General features: G+C 39.3%; 1 protein-coding gene across 1 annotated transcript; it reads right to left on the reverse strand.

The window, feature by feature from the left end:
- Positions 1 to 9,926: 9,926 nt before the first annotated feature.
- pgm1 (phosphoglucomutase 1) lies at positions 9,927 to 17,491 on the reverse strand. The gene is made up of 11 exons (XM_087784971.1): positions 17,190 to 17,491; positions 15,685 to 15,847; positions 14,397 to 14,540; positions 14,099 to 14,224; positions 12,912 to 13,102; positions 12,308 to 12,462; positions 12,037 to 12,152; positions 11,837 to 11,972; positions 10,650 to 10,833; positions 10,440 to 10,574; positions 9,927 to 10,352 (listed from the first exon to the last, which is right to left on the reverse strand). Exons 1-11 carry the CDS (start codon positions 17,433 to 17,435, stop codon positions 10,263 to 10,265), a joined length of 1,686 nt encoding a protein of 561 aa, XP_087641097.1. The 5' UTR covers positions 17,436 to 17,491; the 3' UTR covers positions 9,927 to 10,262.
- Between the last annotated feature and the right edge of the window lie 1,068 nt (positions 17,492 to 18,559).

Genomic DNA, 18,559 nt, shown 5'->3' on the forward strand with positions numbered 1-18,559 from the left:
AATGAATAAATAAAAATACAATATAAACCACCATACTAAAACTGTAACTTATTTCACAAATAAAATAAATTGATTTAAAGGAAAACAATAAAACATAAAGGGTATTTTGGATTGAATACATATTATTTTTCTCCAAATATTTTTTTTTTATCAGCACATTTAAAATGTAGAATATTTAATGTTTCGGTTATAATTAATTCATGTGTATGTTTAGGTCTTTTAAAAAAATATAAACCTTTTTTTATAGTGGATATTTTTGCTTGAACATTTTACAACTTCCCTGCTCTTTCTCTTGATGATTGCGTCTTTACAGACTTTTTTAAAGAAAGGGAAAGCATAATAATAATCGGTATCATCATTGAAATAATAATTTAATAGGATCAAATACATTTTACACTGATTGTAAGTAAGTAAGTAAGTAATCTGTTTTCCAGACCAGGGTCACAAAGCGCTTAAACAATCAAAACAATACTCACTAAAATATATACTTTAAAGCCTGAACAAATAAAAATGTCTTAAGATGTTTCTTGAAGGAATCAGTAGATCCATCAAGCGCAAAGAGAGAGGAAGATTGTGTTGTTGATTTGTCTGAGAATAATTTCTAGAAAGCAAATACATGCTGAAAATGTTTAGTATTTGTATGACACAGTAAAAGAAAAATAAACATACTTGATTCACTATTTGGATTCAAATTTTAATAAACATTAAAGAAAGTTTAATTGAGAATACCTGTTGTAGTTTTTATTCTAATGCTACAATAGTTTGTTGCATTTTTTCTCTCCCTGTTTGTCTTTTATTTGTATGTATCATTAAAAAAAAGTCTAAATCATTTTATGGAAAAACAAGGTAATTATTTTTAGTAATAATATTTAAGAGCAAAGTGAAATAAAAGGGAGAAAAAAAAGCATAAACTGTGGATTTTTCAATAAGATGAGAAAATAATTATTACCAGAACAATTTGTTCAAACATGGCTGTATATTTTTTCAGATGAATACTTTTATTGCGTTTAGATTTTTATTTCTAATTTGTTTTACTTGTTAACGTATGTTTTGCTTTAACTTTCTATATTCACTACTTAGTGGTGATAAATCTTATGGACATTTTAGTTTCTTATGTGACAAATCTTTCCACAATCTTTCCACACACAAGGATTGTAAAGAAACCTGACAACAGTTTTATGGACAACATTTAATATCATCTCAACCACCAGTCGAATCCAAGGAACTTCTCGATGGCGACGACTCGACGGCTGATGCTGAGTGAAGAACGCGGAGGCTTCTATGTTTAGACGTTCGACGTAATCCTATCTGTGCGGGTCATCTGTGAACGCACTCCAGATGATTATTGTCGACTCAAATGGGCCGACTAACGACTCCAGCACCAGCCCTGGAGTGTTTAACCTGCGGAGCCTCTCACTTTGAAGAACGCCTGCAGCACATTTGAGTTAAATTATTAATCCCAGAAGTTCTGCCTCCTCTTCGTGACTCGCCGCCTTGTTTTATTTTACTTCTGTCTTTTGACACATGTGCTTTGTCTCTGATGAGGTTCTGCGCACACGGAGCACCTTGAACCACCGACAGGGAGAGAATGGTAGCAATTTAACATCTCCGGTTCTTCCATATTGCTGACCTACATCTGGTCATTAGAGGGAAACATCATCCCTGAAGTGGGTTCGAGTTAACGGTAACAAAGTCGGGCCGGAGTATGAGTCATGCTTCACGCTGGAGTCCTATTTATTAGCTGCAATAATCTCGGCGGGAGACCGATGGTGGCGAGCAGCGAGCCGTCTTATCTTGGGTTTCATGATCATCTCGGGGACTGCGAAGGCACCGTATCGGAGCGCAAGTTTAGCCGAAGCATTCCAAATATCTGTTTTCTGTACGTCAACACATCTTCCCCATGTGGCTATAACTCAGACGGTTGTGGACTTTAAGAGGCCGGTTCTTTTGAAAGTTGAGGGATACTAAGCAGCACGTCACGAAAGCTGCCAGAGGCTCTGATCGAATCCAGACCGTCAACCGTTCAGATTTATTGATGGTGATCGAGTCTCACTTTCAGAAATTGGACATGTTTTCAAGACCTTCGACAGTGTTTCTCGCTGGAATGTCTTAAGGGAATCCATGTAGAGGAGATCATCTTGTTAAAGACGGGGTTCAGGGTTCAGATCGCACAAACCTTGACGAGAAGATTCTCAGTTCTTAAAGAAACGAACACGTTTTTTAAGGGCAAGAGTTGCAACTTCCTTGCAACTGTGGCCAGTTGGTGCTTCAAAAACACGGTTCTTGAAGGCAGGAGTTGAGCCAAGTATCTTTGGAAGCATTTCCAATTTGCCTCTCAACTTTGTGTCGCAATCTGTTCACAGTCTTTCAAAGAACATCAGACACACATGCAGCGAAGTGCTTTGAGAAGCCCCATCCCTGTCTCTGATGTGAGAGCACATTCTTATTCTTTCTAAAACACAATAACAAGAGTCTCAAAGAAGTTTAGTCTTTATCTCGTAGCGACTTCAAGAACTCCTCAGAAGATCAGCCAACAACAGTATCCCCTGTCTATCTCAGATCTCTCGTACAGGGGTCACCAACATGTTGCCCGTGAGTATCATGGTGCCCTCAGGGGTCTGTTCTGAAACGTTGTGTTGAATAAACCAGTTAAAGTTTGATTTTGTGTTTTCAATCTGGTGAAATCATGAGTGATTATTGTAAACAACTAGACTTCATACTTAATTCTACACAAACCAGTTGACCCTCTTTGGAACCCTTTATATAACCATCACCTGGAGGAATGAGAACCTTCAAAGAGAATCCAAAAACTTAATGAATTTGAATATCATTTGGCTTTCAAAATGAAAATATATTTTATATAAATAAAGTTATGAAGCTATAGTTCTTCCTCAAAAAAATCTGTCTAATCTTAATCCAGTAAATGTAGCTCATGTATAAAGGATCGATGCCTTGAAAGCTATAAACAAACTGAGGCTCCTTGAGGTTTTAATTTATGGGGGCCAAAACTGTAGTGAATCTTGTTGGGTCGCCTCATGAACCTAATGACAAGAACATGTCATGTTGATGACTCTCTGCAGAGGAAGTCATTTCACCGTAACAGGCCCCAGCTGGTAAATAATCTTTGTCTTCTGGCTCAGCATATTTTTTTCATCATGACAGACTGACAGTCTTGATGGATGAAAATCCTTCACTGATCTGTCAATTGCACTCCGACCTCCCTTCACTTGTGAACAAGATCCGACCTGAAAGATATTCTACCAACCAAGAACAGTGCTTCCTTCAGCTGCTTTGCGGTTCAGTTCTGGGCGGGCGTGTTAAAGTAGAATATCATCTGGCGTAATATTATTTAGTTTACCACCCACATTGATCACTTATCAGTCTTCGCCGTGGAATTTTCAGTAAATTATATATTTGATTTTGATTATCACCATCAACGCTAAATAAGGAACATGACTACTTGAAACAGTGTCATGTCTCTCCTCTGGTAGTGAACGTTAAACATGACATCAAAAAATTAAAAATTTAAAGTTGGAAAGAGAGAATGAAAAAGAAAGGATGAAGAGAGAGTAGACCAATCATTTACACAAGATATAGACAAATAGAAAAATAGCTATATTCTTAATTTTTGCATATTCACCATGTATCTCACCACAGATATCATCAAATCCAGAAATTATGGATCAGGTTAATCGAGGAAAACCAGATTTCCAAGTACAAGGAGCTGTAAAGGAGCCGTCCAGCTACACCTGGCTCAAAGCTATCGAGCACAGCCGGCTTCTTGGAAGATCCAAAGTATTGTGCTTTCAATACAGGATCATACCGCGTCTCCAATGGCCTTTCTTACTCTACAACTTACCCATGTCTTAAGTAGAAGGATTGGAAAGACAGCATGTTTGGCCCTTGCATTCAAGTTTGTGTAGAATTACCACTGTTGAGCTTTAAAGTATCATCCATACACCTAAAAATTGTTCAAATGCCATACATTAATCGTCATGTATATTCATTTTGTGATAATGGGCACCTGTGAGGTTCAGTGACCAAGGGTACGACATTGTCTTAATACAGGCCTGGCAAGATGGAGCCACAGATGAGATCTAGAGGCCACAAAATCTGTGAACTCTCCTCTGGAATCTTGTCCAAAAGATTATGAACTGAGCCGCAGACAAAGGCCAGGTCGGGTCTGCCTTATGACCGCATTAAAAACCGCTGCATACACCCAGACTATGTATCTGGATCAGAACCACAACCTTAAATAAAAAATTAAAACCCAACGTACGAAAAAAAAACACTTCCTCTTCAACTGCAGTTTCTACAGCCAAAGAATAATATTATTGAGAGAAAACGTTTCATCTAATGCAACAAATATGTTACAAGAAAACACAGGGAAAAAAGCCAAACCCAAATATTTGGGAGCGGGTTGAAGATTGGAGAGAATGTGAGCTGGCAGCTTCATGTGTGTATTCATTTATCGTTTAAGCTGTAATTTGGTGTTTTGAAATAATTAGGACATGGGAAGGAGACTCTAAAGGGAAATATGACTGGGATGGGCGGATCAAGTCGTACGATTACTCCTGACACCGGCTTCCTTGATGTATATCAATCCTGCATTGCCTATAGAAGGATATGATTATTAAAATTGCAACCATGCGTGGTGGAATTCATCTGATTTTCGTGCTGGAGTGGATTAAGGTCCCTTTGAAGTGCAGGATCCCCGAGGCTTTCTCCGGCAGTCACGGCTCCGGACAGCGAGGCTCTTTGTTTGAAACGTTGGCCGCGACGTCTCGATCAATAAAAGCCCGGGAATAGACGAGGGTGATGATGGCACTTCAAACAAATGTAACTTTCTCTTCACGACGGCCCGTATCTTTACAAATGACTAATCATTTGTGCTTGGATTGAGTCCTCGCCGCCGCTCAGTGAAGAAATGTGTTAGCACTTTTCGCATTCTTCAATCAGCAGATAATTTAAAACAGTTCCGTCCCTGTTTAGTCGTTAAATGACTGACAGACCGTATTGGCCTCCGCCGTGTCCCAAATCACACACTGCTTTCATGGGTTTACCTTTCAAATGGCCGTTTCACCGTTACTTGATTCCCATGATGATGTTCTTGGCACGTTCCCTGATAATATTCAGCTGATGCGCGGTGGGTGGGCTGTGAAGTGCAGCCAGCGCTGGAGTGGAAGACAAATATGAATCAGTGCAATCATAAACCGCGGAGGTGAAGCAGCTACAAACTCAAGTGAAACATCTCCGGATCTATTTAGATAGATCTCAAGGTCAGCTCCAGCAGATTACCTCTTGACGGACGGAGTTCACAAAGGCGTTTGATGACGTCTATCTTCTGGGCCATCGTAATTCCGTGACCAATTTCCCGATTGTGATTCTTGATCTGCCATCGTTTTCCCACTTAAATTATTTCCACATTTGGTCCTCACAAAGTTTGAGCTTGGTGATTATCCTCGGTGATTAGCGCTCCAATTCAGACTGCCATGGCTTTGTTATTTCGCTGGGCTTGAACCGATGTGGGCCTGTCAGAGAGCTCCAAACTCAGAGAGGTCCAATTACACGTGCAGTTATTAGGAGCTGCCACGGTGAATGTTTACTGGAGAGTTAGATAAGTCAGAAATGAAGACACTGAGGTCGTCAAAGAGACATTTGGAGACAAACTCCTACTGAGATGGTTGTGATGAAGAGAGACTGTTGGGCTGAGTATGTTGGAGATGACAAAAGAATAGGCAGTGAATGAGGATTAGAGAAGATGATGAAGACATATTGAAGTTAACATGCTGTTGCACTTTACTGGGAGGATGGATGGATGGATGGATGGATGGACGGATGGATGGATGGATGGATGGATGGATGGATGGATGGATGGATGGATGGATGGATGGATGGATGGATGGATGGATGGATGGATGGATGGATGGATGGATGGATGGATGGATGGATGGATGGATGGATGGATGGATGGATGGATGGATGGATGGATGGATGGATGGATGGATGGATGGATGGATGGTTTGGTTGGTTGAAGGGATGATGAATGGATGGATAGATGGATTGATGGACTGGGTAGGTGCATGGATGGATGGATGGATGCATGGATTGATGGATGCATGGATGGATGGATGGATGGATGGATGGATGGATGGATGGATGGATGGATGGATGGATGGATGGATGGATGGATGGATGGATGGATGGATGGATGGATGGATGCATGGATTGATGGATGCATGGATGGATGGATGGATGGATGGATGGATGGATGGATGGATGGATGGATGGATGGATGGATGGATGGATGGATGGATGGATGGATGGATGGATGGATGGATGGATGGATGGATGGATGGATGGATGGATGGATGGATGGATGGATGGATGGATGGATGGATGGATGGTTTGGTTGGTTGAAGGGATGATGAATGGATGGATAGATGGATTGATGGACTGGGTAGGTGCATGGATGGATGGATGGATGCATGGATTGATGGATGCATGGATGGATGGATGGATGGATGGATGGATGGATGGATGGATGGATGGATGGATGGATGGATGGATGGATGGATGGATGGAGTAACATGTAGAAATATATCTGAATGGAATAGAATAATTGGTGAGATCTTCAGTGGTTGGTTGAAATGAATAATACTGTGGATTAACAGATGGATCAAATAATCCATGCCTGGATAACAGAGAGAGATGGATGAAGTAGATGGTCAAAGGGATATTAAAATAAATTGATCGATTAAATAATCAGTGGATGAGTGGGTTGATGGATGATCAAAATCAAGGTGTATTAAAGTTCATGTTGATGTGATGACCTATAAAGAAACCAGCGTTTAAGATAAGTAAAGGTAATTGACGTCAAGAATCATACTCAGACAGAAGAGTAAAACTTGTGCCTTCAACAATGAAAAGAAAGTATTACAATCTGACATCACTTCCTGTTGAAGAGAGTTTTGTAAACATACATTAGGTTGTGTGTTCTAGTTTGACGCCCTGGCAGCTGCCCGCTCAGCCTGGACTAACGTGGAAATAATGACCATGTTGGCAGACGACCAATCACAGACCACCCAGAGATCCTGAGAATCAGAATGGATTCTTTAATAAAGCGCGGCGTCATCTGCATACAGAGAAACATCTTCCAAGCCAGTCGTGGAAAAGGCTCCACGCCGTCTCCACGGAGGACCAGGGTTCTCCCTGGTATTGATTGAAAGCCACATGAAGAGGATGAAACGCAGCCGGGCGGCACACGGACACTAACCAGCTCCCACTCTCACAGATGTGAGGCCAGAACTCTTCCCGCTCATGTCTTTCCCAGTGCCCGAGGGCTTTTTTACGGCCTCACACATAATCCCGTTTCTCCGGCTGCAGATCTGGAAAACAGCAGCGAGAGTCGAACCTGCGGATCGTCAGGAGTCTCTGGCTGTTCATGGCGGAGCCGCAGACTCCTGAGGTTCCATATCAAATCCTCCGTCATGATGAAATCAAGTGATTTATTAAGGATTTGATTTCTCTGAATACAAAATCCTCAGTGAAGATCAGACCACCTCATGATCCGCCTCCGTGGCCTCTCGCTGGATTTGCTCTCCCAGGAAATGTTCCCTTCAAGCATTTGTGTTTCAAAATTATGTATTTTTATTGCTCAGAAGAATCTTAATACTGTATTTATATTTTCCTTCCATATAAAAGGTTTTTTAATAAAGATTCTCTCAGTATTAGAAATATATTCCAAAATAAATATAATAATATTCATTTTTGGGACGTTATTTTTTATTACTTTTACATGATTTAAGAATTAAATATATATCCACAAAAACCCCAAATGAGGAATATATTTTTTATTTTCTATTAACTTTTGAATCCCTTTATTTTCATCTTGGGTCTTCTCCACATTTTTTTCAATTTAATATTGATTTTCTCTTTTGAAGTTTGTTTTTATTTCATTGTACTTTTTAGTGTAACTTCATTTAACTCTAATTTGTGTATCTCTCCTGACTCACTCACATGTACTTGTTGAAGTCTTCCTCCCCAAGATGCAGTAAGTCTCTCTTCATGACTGTGTTTTGAAGTAATACTTATTACTATAAAGTTCTCTCCTGTCTGAAATCTCAGCGAACGAGAGGTTATGTGAGTGAAGCCCAAGATATGATGTAAAAATGGCTTCACTCCTCCTCCAGCCAGATGTAATGACGCACAGTGACAAACCTCAATGCTTCACTCATCACAACAGAGTGGGTGTTGTTATGGTAAACAAGATTTAATCTCCAGATCTCCAAGTGTTTTCAGTGGGCGGGGCTTAAGAATATTTTCTAATAATAATAATAATGATGTAAATATTTAAATGAAAAGATAGTTTTGTTGAAAAAAAAACATACTGATGCTACAATAGAGTCCAACATCTATTTAAGACACACTTAAATCAATACATTAGTGGAAAAAAGAGTCTTTTTTTCTTGCAGTTTCTCTCTCATGAATCTCAAAGATGTTTTCACTTAACTTTCTTTCTCATCCTGTTTATTTATTTATTTTCGGTTTGGGTCGGAGGTTCTGGAGCAGCTCCATGTGGACATCTCATGGTTCTGGAAAGTGGCCGGTTCAATGTAAAAGCTTTTTTTTTCTTTTTTGTGGTCACCTGATGTAATGGAGGCTGATGCAGTCTGGGAACTATTAGAGTCACAATCAGAGGAGCAGCTTCTGACAGGACTGGAGAAGAACGACGACAGTGAGGAGGACGACACCCGTCACACCAGGATAATACTTTCACTGTTGTCTTGGACTTACTCTTCTTCATCATCATCATCATCATCCTCAGTTGTCATGATACAGAGATAACAGAAAAGTTGTCCAGGACTTTCTCCCAGATTTGACTCCAACTGAACATAAAACTTGTTAAATTTATCCACCAACATCCTCCTCCTTCTGTCCTGGATCTGCCCCAGGCTTCCCTCCAGTTGGACGGGGATTCAAACGTTCACTCAGGGGAGATAATCCTGAGCATCATCTTCTGGCTCGTCATGATGTGGAGCCGCTGTGGTTCCACTCTGAGCCTCTCATGGATGACGGCCAGGGATCTGGGCGAAGTCTGATCCGTCAGATGTCAGAGCTCTCAAATCATTGCTCATGTTTCAACTGTAAATGTGACTTTTTGTTTAAGGACTTCCTTTTCATTTTACTTCCATTTTCATTCCCATTTTGTTTAAACACATAAACGCTTCATTTACATTGTTAAAAAATAAAGAATAACTTTTTTTTCAGCTAATGTTTCTTTTATTATAATGTACTGTATGTTTATATATATTATTTAGGTGCATTTATAACTTTCTTTCACATTAGAGAATCCAAAAAATTAAAAGTAATATATTATAAAAACCATTACTATTTCAAGTCATGTTAATAATTCCACAGTTGATGTGTTTATATCCTGCTGTCTAATATGTAATCTAAGTGTAATTTTCATCATCGTCTGAAACTGTCATTTGACTTGACTGCCTTGCAAATGTCGGCCATTTTGTTTTTTTCAACCATTTAAGAGGGAGAGACACCAGTGCATCATGGTCATGTGACCAATGATTAAAAGCAAACTGTGACTTCTTAATTGATCTTTTTTAATGTGGTAGATATTTATAATTTTCTTCCTTGGATAAGGTTTATTTTTGGGTGATTATAGCTCCTCAATTTAAACCCATCAGTAATCCGTAATCAGTAAAAAAGGTGATCAACAGCTGTGATTTGTTGGCTGGGCGGCAAAGCATTATGGGAGCTGTTCAGGTCACCGTTACTCAGAGGGTTGTTGAGAAAGATGGCGCCTCATATGCAACGTAGAGTTTTCAAGTTGAGATAAATGTTTTATTATTATTAAGGCAAGTGAAGAGTTTTAAGGTTAAATTACAAAATCATAAAAAATTAACAACTTTCATTGAAACTTGTTTTATTATTATTCATGGCTGATGTTAGTAACTTGTGGTTTCACTGTTGACTGGAGAATACTTTCACGGCTGGGGGGGAGGAAGACGTGGAATGAAGGCACTAGGGAGTGGGTGTGGGGGGTCAAGGGGGTCAATGATGCTGCCCTAAACCTTCTGTTCTCCTACATATATATATTTTCTGCAATAAAGTCGTTTTTTTTAAATATATGAAATAAATGTTATTTCTTTTTAAAATCGTTTTTAAAATCCCTTTTTCCGCCTCAGACGCCGCAACCGTGGCGATGATGTGTTTAAGGCAGCCTCATGACTGTGGGGGGCACATCATGTGATCACAGTGGGGGCGGTGCGTCCGGTCCGCTCCTGGAGGTGTGAGGTCTTCAGTGCGATGTCCACCAGAGGAGCCAGCATCACCTGCACACAAACATTTGAATGTTATCAAACCATCTCCGTAGTTCCTGGGTCTTCCTCCAGGGGTCAGATTTCTCTAAAGGAGCTCACCTGAGGGTCCAGGTAGATCTTCTGCGGGTCCTTCTCGTAGCTGTCTATGTAGAGCCTGATGGTGGCTCCTGCGCTTCCTGTGCCGCTCAGACGGAATATGACCCTGGATCCGTCTGAGAAGATGATCCTCAAACCCTGAGGAGATGTTTGGATCAGTTGTCCATCAAGACTTCTGACATCAACCACAGTCAAGGTTTGTTTTCAGCCCACCTGGTTCTTGGAAACGCTCCCGTCCACCGGGTCTGTGTAGGCAAAGTTGTCAGCGATCGCCACTTGGTACGTCTTGTCGCCCGAGGACAACTTCTTCCCGACGAAGGACGGGTCGAACATGGCCGCCTCCAGGTCCTTGATCATCTTGTTGGCGGCATCGGAGTCCACCTCTTCGTAGTCGTACCTGGGACATGGAGGCGCTCAACACGTCAGTTTGAATTAACCCTTGACCGACACGCATGTATCTGCAGGAGTCCAGGGGAATCAATAATAACAGTAAAAAATATTTTAATTTGACACAGATGCAGTGATGAGTTCACTGAGAGGGAGTGGGAAGCGCGATTGGTGTCGCATTGGTAAGATCATTCTAAGTGATTTTATTTGAGTTACTAGTTGAATACTTTTAAGTCAAGTATTAAAAATAGATTATTATTATTCTAAGTTCAGAAAACACACAGAACTACGGAAAAGTTCAGATTAATCGATCAATAAAACGAGCTCGTGCCTTCCGCCAACGTCATAGCAGGCGTATGGAAGAATTTACGCACTTTGGCGGCACACAGTGGTCATGTTGAGAAGTGCACATCAGATCCACGTTTATGATACGCGTTGATAAAAAAAATTACCACACAAACGATATCAAAGTATTCAAAGATGTATAAATATGTTTCTTTTTTATTATAATGACTGTGTGATTTTTTTCTACCACATTTTTATCAGCAATTTCACTCAGTTTAGAGAAAAATGTTTAGTGGCAGGAAAAACTAAATAACAGAGTGAAGTTTTGTTACATATTGTTGATTGAATATGTAAAATACTTACAAATTTATAATCCACTTTCTCAATTTTATTTATATTTTGAACGTTTAAAGCTCAAACATTCAGTTGAGTTTTTTGTCTTTTTCATTTATAATATTTGTGCTTTTAAAGGCTTAAAAAACATATCCTCCAAATGTAAAAAAAAAATTAAAATAACTCTTATAAAATATTCCTAAGCTCTACTGTAGTCATAAAGCGGTTCTTTTATATAAAACACGAGAAGCTATAGTTTCACAGTGACCTCGCACTAACTCCACTTTGACCATCATTCTGTGCGTGGAGAGAATCTTCATCCCGACTCAAACAAAACATCTTTGATACTTTTGCGTGTGGTTTCTGAACCCTCAGTCTCACTCTGTCGTCCTGACCTGGTGAAGAAGTTCCTGCCAAACTTCTGCCAGTGATCCTTCATGATCTCCTCCACACTCTGTTTCCTGCAGGCCAGGATGGACAGCCAGGCCAGCACCGCCCACAAGCCGTCCTTCTCACGGATGTGATCGGAGCCTGGAGGGAAAGAATGCCTTTTTCCTGGAGCTGTGGAGCCGTAAATCTGATGACCAGCACTCACCGGTGCCGAAGCTCTCCTCCCCGCACAGCGACAGCTTGCCAGCGTCCATCAGATTCCCGAAGAACTTCCAGCCAGTCGGAGTCTCATAAAGCTGCATCTTTAGAGCTTTGGCCACACTGGAGGAGAAGAAGAGACGGAGTCATTTCTTCAGGGGCCACATTATACGCTGGGACTGTTGTGAGGGGCCGTCAAGACGTAATATGAAAAAAGCAAGTAAGAAAAGAAGAAATAAAGTGCTTTAAAACAAGATTTTCATCTAAATATGTCGTACTTGTCGAGAGCTCCGCTGGTGGGCATGCTGCGGGCCAGACCCTTCACCCCGGTCTTCTGGAAGTACGGGATGCTGGAGATGTTGGCGGCGATGACCGCCACAGAGTCTGAGGGGTTGACGAAGAAGCCGTGTTTACCCAGCACCATGTTACGGTCCTGAACGCAGAGCAGACAGAGCCGGGGTCAGATATCAAACCGACGGGGGCGACATTAAAATATTTAGTTGCAGAGTTGAACGACAGCGGGACAATAAAGCCTTTTTGAGGTTTTGCAGAAACCAAGAAAAGACCCTGTTCAGCATCTGAAGTTCTCCTCAGAGGAGGACGTTGACGTCCAACTGGGTCTAATAATGGTAAGAAGGGCTTGAATTCCCCGGGCGAGCCGTAATAGTTTGAGCATATTTGATCATCGTGTTACCAGGGTTGAAACTTGATAAAAGTGTCAGGGTGGAAACACCGCAGAGCAAGACTTTCATGGAGCTCATTAAAAAGATTCTAACATGAGCTACAGAGACGCTTTCATTCGGGTGATTTATGACAGAGTGGAATTTAATAAGAGTTGACATCCGTTCAAGAGAAATTATCCTGCGAGCAAAATGGACTCACGCCGTCGCCGTCGAAAGCGGCGCCGAAGTCGTACTCTCCTCCTTTCATGGCGTTGACCAGGTCGGAGGCGTAGGTCAGGTTGGGGTCGGGATGGTGACCACCAAAGTCCTCTTTGGGGACACAGTTGACGGCTGAGTTGGCGGGAGAGCCCAACTCTTCACAGACGATCTTCTTGACGTATGGACCGACCACTAGAGGGAGCCAAAGACAACAGAAGAAACTTTTAATGTGATCAAACAAAAACGGAAAATTAACATAGAATATTCGACATTTAAATGTAAAGGTTTATTGTGGAAGTAGATCAATAGGAATATTGAATTGTTCAATTTAAAATTTCAAGTCTTTTCATTGATTCAATAATGTAATTCAATTATTAAAGAATTTCAATTATTATTGAATTTTCATTTTTCAATAATTGAAATAAAAACTTTTTCCAAATTTGCTTTTTTTTTTAAATTTATATTACTATTCTAATTATAGAAAAAATACATTTTCTAAATTCAATATTTTATATTTGTAGCCTTTGTAATATAGAAATGTTGCCACTTTATACTAACATTTTCATATTGACACTTAAAGGTAACGAATGAAACCATTTTGAATTGATAAAATATATTATTAATATTGTCAATAGGAATTGTTTGAATCAGGATATCAAACTTTTTGTGTAAAAAATATAACAACATCATTATATTGAATTTAAAAGGCTATAAATGAGAGAATATTGAACATGTTTTTACATTGTAAGCACCATTTCATTCTGGTGACATTACTCTTCAAGGTGAATTATTCAGGGTTCAAGAAGCTTTATGTTGTGTGGAAAATTCTTAAATATTTAAAAGAACAAAAATCATGTGTAATGGAGTAATAGGAAATTGATGTCACCTTTTAATGAAGACAACGATAACATCTCATATTTACTTTAACTCTACGTTTTGTTTTTGTTTCTCCCAATTATTTTCACAAAAAGGAAAAATTCTGAGTTTGTTTGAGAATATTTAGAGAAAGAAAATATATTTTACTCATCTTAAGTTTATTCTGACAAAATTTAATTATTTTAACAACAAAACAGACAAAATCAAATATGTTACAGACTGAAAAAAAACATGGCTTAAATTTATGTAGTGAAGGAAGTTTACTTAGAGTGATTAGAAGACAAGAATATTAACACTACTGATGATGTTTACCTCCATGCATGGCGTCCAGACGGACGTTGATGTGTCCGGCTCCAGACAGAAGATTCTTCAGTGCAGCAAAGTCAAATATTCCTCGCAACATTTCAGCGTAGGCTTCCACCGAGTCCACGATCTCCACTGTGACGGAGAGACGCGTGAACTTCTATCCTCATAAACTCATAAATATTCATAAATGTTTAATTAACCTGCCGTTTAAATGAACACACATGAATAAGAGGAAATTGGTTTTCTTCACCAGTGTCTGGGTCATAAGGTTTTAGATCAGCATGGATGATGGCTGCTCAAGTACCTGTGAAAGGTTTGAAGGTGTCCACTTCAAAGGTCTGCTTGCCGATCTTGGACAGGTCCACTTTCAGTTCCGGGCAGATCTTGTACTCCTGAAGACTTTTGCTGACGTCGAATATCTTGTTTGTGATTCCCTCAGGAGCGGGACCTGGAGACAGAAGAAAGAAAGACTGTGTTGTATATAAGGAGTTCTATGACAGAATCCACATTGAGAAGTTTGCTACATCATCAGGTGGATGATTTCACAGGCCAATCTTTTTGGCAATTCTCGTAGAAAAACCCTCAATTTTATTTTTGTTGTATTTTCCAGTTCAGGCATGCCGTTCCATCCCAAAGATAATTGATTTGGTGTCTTGGAATGTACTTGCACACGTTCACCTTGAATGCAAAACTTAACCAACCTGCAAACACATTTTGAGTTGGTTCCAAAAATGTAAAAAAGGAAGGCTGCTCATGCAGAGCTAAAGGATCTGGTAGATCATCATCAACATCAGACGAGGAGGTTGAGCAAGTTTGCTAAAAAAAACACTCTTACAAAGCCACAAAAAGTCTGTAAGAAAAACAACTTAGGAAAACTACATTCGTCAAATGAAGGTTTGGTGTATCCTGAGGAAATAACAATTTTGCAGCAATTCAATGTCTTATGAATATTTGTTATGCTAACATATAAAACAAAATGTCATTATTATGCATTTTATTTATTGTTGTTTAAATGTATTTTTAAATTATTCCTTGTTATTTGCAAATAATCGGTGGATTCATTTCATTTAAAAAAGTGTGGCTGAATAATCAAACATTACACAATATTTATGTCAGTTCACGCACATTAAAATCCTTTTTTAAGATAAAAAATATATACAATATTAATTTAAACTTTGGGACTTTGAGAAGAGGGCCACAATTAACATGCAAGCATCATACCATGAGTCTAATTCATTGCACTGTTGACATTTTGCACTGTGTTTATTATTATAATTAGTATCTATTTTGTATATTTTGTACATATTGTTTATACCTATTATAATTTTTGCTACCAATTCCAGTGGTATCAAGTTCCACGTATGTACACCACTATGTACTGGCGAATAAAGCTGCTCTTAAATCTTAAATCTTGAATGACAGGTTTATTTTAACAAATGTTATGACATATTAATAATATAATATTTCATAACAAAGGCTGCAGCCTGAATGTTATCTGCCACAAATAGCCCCGGGTTAGACTCCGGACGTGCCCGCATCAAACCAAAAGGTAACTTAACACCCATTACTTACGCATTGTTACACCGACTCACCTCCACTAGAGATGTTGTACTTGATGCCAAAGTCACCGTTGGGGCCGCCGGGATTGTGGCTGGCCGTGAGGATGATTCCACCCACCGCCTTCAACTTGCGGATCACACAGGACACTGCCGGGGTGGACATGATACCATCCTGACCGATCACCAGGTGCCCAATCTGTTGTGGAAATCAAACAATATGTTAACTTAAATAATAAATGTTAGTTCCCTCCAGGTCTGTGGGAAACCAAGAGTTGGCCCTGAGAGACAGGCAAATAGTCGAGTCTATAATATAGTTAGAGGGCGTATGTAGCACTAAATAAATTACTTTTAGTTCTTTGTTTACATTGTGTTTGACTTGTTATGTAAAAGCATACATTACTTGCTGTTGCTGCAGCTGCAATGAAAGACCACTCGTTCTTTATTTAGTAAACTTGTTTCTTCAGTTTTCTTTAACTTTACACATCAGGAATAATCAGGAAAACAAGCTTTGTTTTCTTGCAGACTTGTTAGGTTTAGTTAAGTTCATCCTGTCAGGATCACTTTTTCAACCAATCACTTTACTTGGCAAAGTTTGATCATTTCCCTCCACAAATGTCACAAACTAATAATTAATTACATATTAATACTAATCCACTTATATAAGAATAAATTGTTAAGAAAGTTTAGCATTATTTGTATAACCGTGTCGCTCCTACACATACAAACGTGTTTTCTGGTATTTCATTCGTGTGACAACACGTCAGTACACACACTAAACACAGTATATGCCAGACTAGGTTATTTCACTTGATTCTTCACTTTCATTTGTGATTTCGAGGTAAGATATCACTCATAAATCTGAATGTGCCAAAAAATCATGAACGACATCATAGATCTGGCAATATTTGACAGCATTTTGCTGATAAAAAAATGGAATATCTGGTCGTACGTTATATTTCAGAAGAGTTGCAGATCACAACAGGTGTATATATTGTTGTTTTCCAGACTAAATGACACTGTTTTTAGGTATTCTCTTCTGTGATGCTGCAGACATCAGCAGCGTGAGGGGCTGCACGTCTGCACGCCACGCCCCCTCGTCTGACGTCACCACAATCACCATGACAGCAAAATAAATGTTATTTTTCCAGGATTTTAAAACGCAATTCCTAATAGTTTACGGTCGATCCGAGGAGAGACTTGGAACCACTTGTTACATGAGCGCTTCTGGTGGATGTCATCGCTGCCTGACATGTCCAGTAAAGGTCAAAGGTTGCACATGTCCATAAACTCCAAACTAGCTAAATAATCGATATAAGTTCATATGTATTTCGCCTGTTGCACTTTCACCTGTTGCCGCAAAGTTGTCATTATGCCGACATTTGGTCACATTTATTAAATACTATTTTAAGCATAATATGTAAATGTTCGTTTTAATTGTCAGAGATGATGCTAACGGTGCAGCTAGCTCGCTGACAAACGAGCTAACGCGGCTAACGCTAGCAAACGGGGGGCGCCGGGGTCAGACTCCTGCTACTGACCCCATTGGCTGCTGCGATCTGGACGATCAGCTGAATGGCGTCCTTCATGAAGAACCTGCCGTCTCCTCCCACCACCAGCGTGGACGCCTGCCTCTCCGCGGGCTCGATGACGGACAGGGTGCTCTGGATGAAGTTCTCCGCATAGTGCTGGTTCTGCTGGAACACCGTCACGCGCTTCCTCAGGCCGCTGGTGCCGGGCTTCTGGTCCGCGTACGGCTTGGTCTGGACGGTCGTGATCTTCACCATGGTTGTCCTTCCTGTGAGCACCGGCGGTCTCTGGCTGTGTGATCCGGGGAAGGAGACTGCAGGAGCGGGATACTCCACCTCCACGACCCGCCCCCACACACCCCCAAAAGTTTAAAGGGCAAGTTAGAGCCATGAACTTCTATGACATCATTTCATATTTACTTTCAGATTTACTAAACCGAAATGAATCGATTGTACTAATACATATATTAATTATACTATAATATATTTTATTATTAATTCATAGTAATAATATTATCCATTGATTTATTATCTATTATTACATTCATAATATTTGGTGCTTTTTTCCTGCTAGTTAAGAGTCAACATTCTCTTACTTTTTACACTGAATAATAATTGAAAATAATTTGTTTTTTTGCAATATTTATAGAGTCCAACTAAACTTCAGTACTGATATGTTAAACTTGTTGATAGCTGCAGCACTTTTACTTGTTTGTGAAATAATAAACACAATGAATGCACAGAATAAATGTAACTATTGTTGCAACAACTACATTTTTTAATACTTACGATAAAACAATTTTGTCTATTATATTTATACAAATTATACTAAAATATTGTTTTTGGATATTTTAATGTTATGATTTTATCACTCAAATCGCATGTAGGTGTACTAAACAAATAAAAAAATAATAATTTCAGCATCAGTTTTTAAATGCAAATCAAATTTCCCCTTTATTTTCATAATAAAAGCAGCAAAGATTTATAGATAAACAAGATTTTAAAACTTTTGACCCAGAGAATTTAAAGTAGTAAAATAAAAGTGCAGAACCACTGAATCATAAGCTTTTATTGCCAGTAATGCAAACACAACATATGAATATTTGTGGTATCAGTACAGAATAAAATAAGATTACACACAAAATAAGCAAAAGAAAAACAGAACAAAGCACCGAGGCTGCCATTCTGTGGCGCCGTGCTGAGTTTCACAAAATAAAAGATTGTGAAACAGACCATTTCAGTCCACCTTTACCTGTTGCGTCATCACAAGTCTGACGCAAAGAAGAACAAAGTTGAACGTTAACAACTGTGTGTAAGTATTCAAATGATTTTGTTAGATTTCTTTTTGATAAAAAGTTCTGAATAAAACAATAAGAATTGCA

The sequence above is a fragment of the Callionymus lyra genome, chromosome 2 (genome assembly GCF_982586985.1).
Source record: "Callionymus lyra chromosome 2, fCalLyr1.hap1.1, whole genome shotgun sequence".
Lineage (NCBI taxonomy): Eukaryota > Metazoa > Chordata > Actinopteri > Syngnathiformes > Callionymidae > Callionymus > Callionymus lyra.

Excerpts from the sequence above, each read along its gene's own strand:
- pgm1 (XM_087784971.1), bottom strand. The coding sequence starts at position 17,435 with ATGGTGAAGATCACGACCGTCCAGACCAAGCCGTACGCGGACCAGAAG. Across the intron at positions 14,541-15,684 it reads GTACAACATCTCTAGTGGAG|GTCCCGCTCCTGAGGGAATC; the intron begins GTGAGTCGGTGT and ends TTCTGTCTCCAG. Across the intron at positions 14,225-14,396 it reads CACCTTCAAACCTTTCACAG|TGGAGATCGTGGACTCGGTG; the intron begins GTACTTGAGCAG and ends TCTCCGTCACAG.